The sequence below is a fragment of the Glycine soja genome, chromosome 12 (genome assembly GCF_004193775.1).
Source record: "Glycine soja cultivar W05 chromosome 12, ASM419377v2, whole genome shotgun sequence".
NCBI lineage: Eukaryota > Viridiplantae > Streptophyta > Magnoliopsida > Fabales > Fabaceae > Glycine > Glycine soja.
In genome coordinates, this window is record NC_041013.1 from 2671378 (window position 1) to 2677377 (window position 6000).

The 6000-nt window shown below is 38.3% G+C and overlaps 1 protein-coding gene across 1 annotated transcript; it reads right to left on the reverse strand.

Moving 5' to 3' along the window:
• Positions 1–1071: 1071 nt before the first annotated feature.
• On the reverse strand, positions 1072–5591 carry LOC114379505 (probable transcription factor PosF21). The gene is made up of 5 exons (XM_028338187.1): positions 5367–5591; positions 4064–5281; positions 3853–3985; positions 3673–3757; positions 1072–1623 (listed from the first exon to the last, which is right to left on the reverse strand). The coding sequence occupies exons 2-5, from the start codon at positions 5254–5256 to the stop codon at positions 1382–1384; spliced, it is 1653 nt and encodes a 550-aa protein (XP_028193988.1). The 5' UTR covers positions 5257–5281; positions 5367–5591; the 3' UTR covers positions 1072–1381.
• Between the last annotated feature and the right edge of the window lie 409 nt (positions 5592–6000).

A 6000-nucleotide genomic window follows, 5' to 3' on the forward strand; every position in this document is an offset into this window, starting at 1 on the left:
ACTTGAAAGGTTTTCCAAGCCTCAAAGCCCACTGTACTCGTTTTCAATTTTTATTATATAAAAATTAATATCCAATCTGAATTGTTATTTAAACCTTTGTCCACTGTGGGTTTCAAAAGAATAAATAAAGGCAAAGAACATTATAAATAAAAATGACAATTTTCTCTGCCATTTAATAATTTTCGAGGAGACTGTTCTATGTAAAATCTTCAGTAGGGAAAATGTTCTCCCATAAAATAATGAAGAGAAAAAAAATCTTTAAATTAAATTTGAGATGGAGACGAGGACCACACATTTCGTCCCACGAACTCCCGTATATATTAATATTTAATCTGTTAATTTATTTTTCATAATTTAGTTTTTAAAATGAAATATAATATATAATATTTAATACCCTTAGTTTATAAAAAATTCCAAGATTTTCCGGGGCCTTCTGAAAAAACGAATTACGAGGGCTTCCTCACTTTCCGGAGAATTAAGAAACATGGACCGGGAAAGTTATTACGAGATAGGGATAGGAGATGAAGACAGAAACAATTAAGAGGCAAAGATATGAAAGAAGATACTCAAGGTAGTGCTATGAGCTATCCCTAGTTCTAAAATTTAAATATATTACTCTACAAACAAACTAAATTGTTCCCCTACTCCCTTTTTCTCATCATTTTACAAGAAATGTCCTCATTTACTTTGTTAGAAAACAGAAATGCTAACAACAAAACTCAATGTGTGATGTGTCCATATACATATAAATGTTAACGTTTCTACTTATTAAAAAATTATATTTAATATCTTTGAAACTTAAAATTACTCAGATAAAAAACCTATACCGCCGTCTGAGTCACTGAGTCTCACGTACAAGTAACTTCTTATTATTGTTTTACAAATAACTACAACTGGGCCATTTTCAAGTTAAGCTAGAAGATAATTTAATCCAGATATAATAGTATAGTATAGATTACGTGAGAAGATGTCGGTATGGTCCCTCTTGAATTATTGATTGATTCTGACTTCGATGTGATGCATTGAATTTTTTGGATTAAATTACCCCGAACAGATTAGAAAATTGAAACAGATCCACAACAACAGAATGGTCATTCTTTACAAAAAGAAAGATTGAACAGTTTCTCTAAAATGCCATCATAAAACAAATCATGTCCAAATAATGCTTACAATTTAATATATATACTGAAATTAAATATGCTCTATAATAATTTAGATAAAAGACAGGAATTAGAACTTGTATATGGACTTTCTGTCTGAGCTGGACAGGTAATAATGCAAATCAAACTTGAGACCATAACAACTAAGGAAAACCTTTTTGTAAATATGCGAAACTGACTGCAGTGAACCAACCATGCAGCTGCAGGAACTCCTTCCCAAACTATTGTTTTAAGTCGGAATTTGAGTTGGCATTACCATTCTGATGCTGCTGCTGTTGCTGTTGTTGCTGTTGAAGATGAATGTTTTGTTGGGATGCAGTAGGAGGCTGCTGCTGTTGCTGGAACATCAGAGGATTGACAGAATGTTGAGGAATCAAACAGCCAGAACCATGCGAATCGCCACTTAGTTCAGCTGTGGCAAGCTTTAGTCTTTGAACCTCAGCAGTAAGCGCCTCATTTAGAGCTATTAGAAGAAAATACAGGGCACAGACTTAGTCAGAAGGAAGCAATCTATAAAGTCATAACTAGTTTCCAAATGTTAATAGAGGTACAAATGGCAGCTACTAGTAATTGTATGAAAATGTAGCAGGCAAGTATGTCTTTTAGGCATGACAATGAAACCCGTACGTGTGAGTATCCGTCCAAACCTGTCCTGATTTTGATGGGAAATACCCGAGTTGACCGGGTATGGGTTTGGGTTCAGAGATTACCCAATTTTTTAAACCAAGGTTGGGGTCGAGGACAGGGATGTCACCACTCATCCCATATCCATTCCCGTATCAATTATTTTTTAAATCAAATTTTTAATATAATTTTTTTACAAAAAAAAAATACATATCTAAACCGGGGACGGGAATATCCAATACCCGACGGGGATATGTTGAGGAGTCGGGGTCAGGGACTGGGGAGGCAATACCCGTCCCCGCCCCGTTGCCATGTCTAATGTCTTTTATTGATAACTCCAATAGAAAAGGAGTAAGCATCAGAAAAAATAAAATAAATTCAAGCATGCACACACAAAGGTCACTACTCCATGAACACGTATCACTTTCAAAAAAACTCTCGAAAGAACTTCACATAATGAGCTTCTATGCAAAGGAAATTCATGCATAATCATATTCAGCAGAAGGGTGCAAGTGCAGATAAGGGCATATCAAGCAGATGCTACAATGGGATTGCTTCATTAATAGTCATCTTGATTCTTGACTACAACAAATGACTTGTGTAAAGAAAAGGTAGTTGACTTGGTTTTCGCTCACAATATTTCTCAACTCTCCCCAAGAAATTTGGACACGAATAACTGAGTAGGTCACCTAAACATTAGCAATGAATTGGGTCGTCCTCTCTGCATTATCTCTGGAATTCCTACATGCCACTTTGAAAGTTAAACCGTGTCACAAGATAAACTTAAATATAAAAAGGCTATATAAAGCATTCCAGCCTACTATTAGCAAAAAATGTTAGTCGGTGAAGGCTCATGATATGAAACACGCCCTTGCACAAGAGACCCCTTTGGGTTTGACATATAGATAATTAACAGTTGGCTTTAACTTATGATTAAATTCAACGTTTTAGAACAAAGGGAGTGACAAGAATGAAACTCCTAACCACTGCTGGGTAATAATGTTCTGGTGAAAGTGCAGATAAATTCTGATATCAAGAACCAACTCTCCTACGAGTTTAAACTGTTAGGTGAAAACTCATGATAGATTTTCACATGAAATACCTAACATATCTTATAAAGATTACTCCCAATAAGATGAGTAATCAGCAGTAAAAATAATGTTAACAGAATGAGATAATGTAAACGGCCCTGGTCTTCGTACATAAAATTTAATGGAACAGAATAAAATTGAGCAACTGATGTAAACTAAAATCCCAAATTAGAATGAAAATAAAATCTAATCCAACAACTTGAAGGTGCTACATGAACAATTTTTATACACTACTAGTCTACTACTGTTCTCCACAGTAAAAGTATGTATTGTTGTCAGTTTTCCATACTTGTAATATTTCCATTATGACACAAACATACAATTAAATAGCTTATCAGCTCTTAAGTATAATAATAATAAAAGTAAACAGAGGCAATTTTATCGTTAAATGTATGATGTTTCCGCTTTACAAGCAGACTGCTGAATTGTTCACCCTTACTCTTACACTCTTCGCAGGAAGTATTCACTATACATGATGACATGAAATATAATCTATGTGGAGATATAAGGTTGATTGGATGGTTAAGAAAGAAGGAAAGGAGGGAAAGGTTGCAGGTTTAATCACATTTGCTAACAAAAACTAACAAACTAACGATTAACATTCACTGATAATATATATATATATATATATATATATATATATATATATAATCTATGCAACATTGCAACTACAAGTTCAACCAATGCTATAGGTGAATAATTAACTAGTGATGCCTGGCAGATTTCAGCCACAAATCAATAAAACAAAATGGAGAGAAAATCTGATAGATAGACTATGAATTAAAGGACAGAAATACCATCTCGAAGCTTTGCTTGTTGTTCCATGGATTGAAGGCGAAACTTCAACTCACTATTCTGGTTAGTGAGTCCAGCCGAATCTCTCTGTGATCACATGATTGAAAGGAATTAAATCAAATTAAACAACAAAAATCATGATCACAGTACTAAATTACCAACAACAAAAAGAGGTCCCCCACCTGTAACAGAGTAAGCTGTGCAGATAGTGTGGTGGCTTCTGTCTGTAGAGTCTGAACCTTGTGTTCTAGCTCCGAAATGTACCGCATCTTCCGCTCTTTGGATCGCGCAGCCGATTGCCGGTTGGCCAAAATCCTGAAAATGACCCCAAAACCAAGTCAATCAGTTCACAGGCAACATGTTAGTATGTCAAATGCCACAACATCAACACACCTTTTGGCACGCTTTGGATCGATCAAGGCAATCTCAGCAAGCTTTTCATTGGCCATAATTTTCTTCAGTTCAGGCCCACTGAACTCCCCATTTCCAAACTCCAAGCTGAAGGCCGCCGAATTCCCATCAATTCCACCAGCAGGCGACATCAGAGCACTTCTCTGCCCGGGGGAAGGAGGCAGCTTGGGCGACTCCTCATCGAAATTCAACTTCCCAATGAAACTATCCATGGAGACACTCCTATAGTGCCTAGTGGTGGGCGCAATCTCACCCCCAGCACTCCTCTTCATCCCTTCCCTCTTCTCATTCCCTCCCTGCCTCACCCCACCATCCCCACTCTCATTAACACTACTTTCGGCCTCATTATCACTACTGTCACCACCATTGGTCTTAGTCCCACTCGCTCTACTATCCAAATCATCGCGATTTTCGCCTCCATTTTTATCATCTGTCCCAGAAGAGTTCAACGCATCAAAGCTATCCAAATTCATGTAAGCAGAGAAAAGATCATCCACCACTTCCCCTTCAGGGGATTTCTTCTCCCCGGACCCCTCTACATTATTATTATTATTATTCTCAACACCCCTGTCCCACGGTGTTTCTCTTTTGACTAACTGAGCAGGTTTCGCTGAAACGGGGTTCCGAAGAGGGATAAGCGGCGGAGAGGATTGCAAAACGGTGGAAAACCCAAACGGAATGTCACTGTTAGAGCGTCTATGCGCTTTACGAGGGGGTAATGGTAAATTACTGTTGTTGAGTGTTCTGGAGAAAGGTGAGGGTGGCAACAGGGAATGAGAACTCACGTCGCGATCTTCCATGGACACGTCAGCAGCTTCCGACACGGAAGTCGAGGAGGAGTCACGGAAGGGGGAAGGGCTGAGGGGAGGGAGGGAGTCGAGCGAGAAAAACGAGGGCTGCGAGAGTGATCGGGTGTGGGTGGGTGTAGGGGAAATGTTGTTGTGCTGACGCGACACCGGGATCTGAGAGTAGGGGGAAATGGGAGGGATCGGGTGCGGGTGGGAGGGTGGTATACCCGCCCGCTTGTTACTGTTCCCACCGTCGAACTGATTCTGATGATGATGCTGCCTCGCGCGCATTTGCGAGGGGTTGAATTGCGGGATGCTAAGTTGCTCCATGTTTAACGGCTGCTTCAGAAAGTGAAGCCTCTGCATCGCTTCTTCATTTTCTCCCATTCTTCTTTCAGCTTCAAATTAAAATCTGCAACCGAAAATAACAAATAATAAGAATGAAGGTGAGTGGAGTAACCATCGATATGATACGAAGTTATTATGGTGAGAGTGACCTTGGGAGAGTTCATGTAATAGGGAATGGTGAAGGGGCGAATTGATTAATCGGTCTTGGAAGTGTTAACTTTGTCTGACGGAAATGCCGAAGGAGCAGGCACTTATCCCTCTCTCTCTCTCTAGAACAAGAGCAACAAACCAAACCAAGAACCAGAAGAAAAAAAGAACTCTCTTTCTGCTTTCTCTCTCTACACCCACGACGATGACTACTACACGGATTTCATGACTACTACGCGTGAATTTAATTTAATAACAATTTCATTTCGGACAAATTTGCATTTCGCTCGCATTTCAATTTCATTCCGACCTCATTTGTTCTCTCATAGGCCAGGTTTTTCTTCGCCTTGTCTCCGCAACTTATTTAGCCACCCTTTACCCAATCCACAATGTCTTCTTTTCTTTTTTTCTTTCTTTTTCTTTTGCCTCTCCCAAGTTATTGTCTGTCTACAGTTCCGGGGTAATTATCTATTTGATTTTGAAGGCTTAAAAGAACATTTAATTTTTTTTTATCTCTTTAAATAAAATTCTTTTTTCTCTTTCACTAATTGGATTCTGATTAACTTATATTCAAATCAGATTTTGTTACGAATGTTTTTCCTTTTTTGTTTCATTTTGCCTAAATTGACATTTTAC

Coding starts and splice junctions, on each gene's coding strand:
- LOC114379505 (XM_028338187.1), bottom strand. CDS start 5,256: ATGGGAGAAAATGAAGAAGCGATGCAGAGGCTTCACTTTCTGAAGCAG. Junction 3,758..3,852: donor CACAGCTTACTCTGTTACAG/GTGGGGGACCTC, acceptor ATGTGATCACAG/AGAGATTCGGCTGGACTCAC. Junction 1,624..3,672: donor ACAAGCAAAGCTTCGAGATG/GTATTTCTGTCC, acceptor TTCTTCTAATAG/CTCTAAATGAGGCGCTTACT.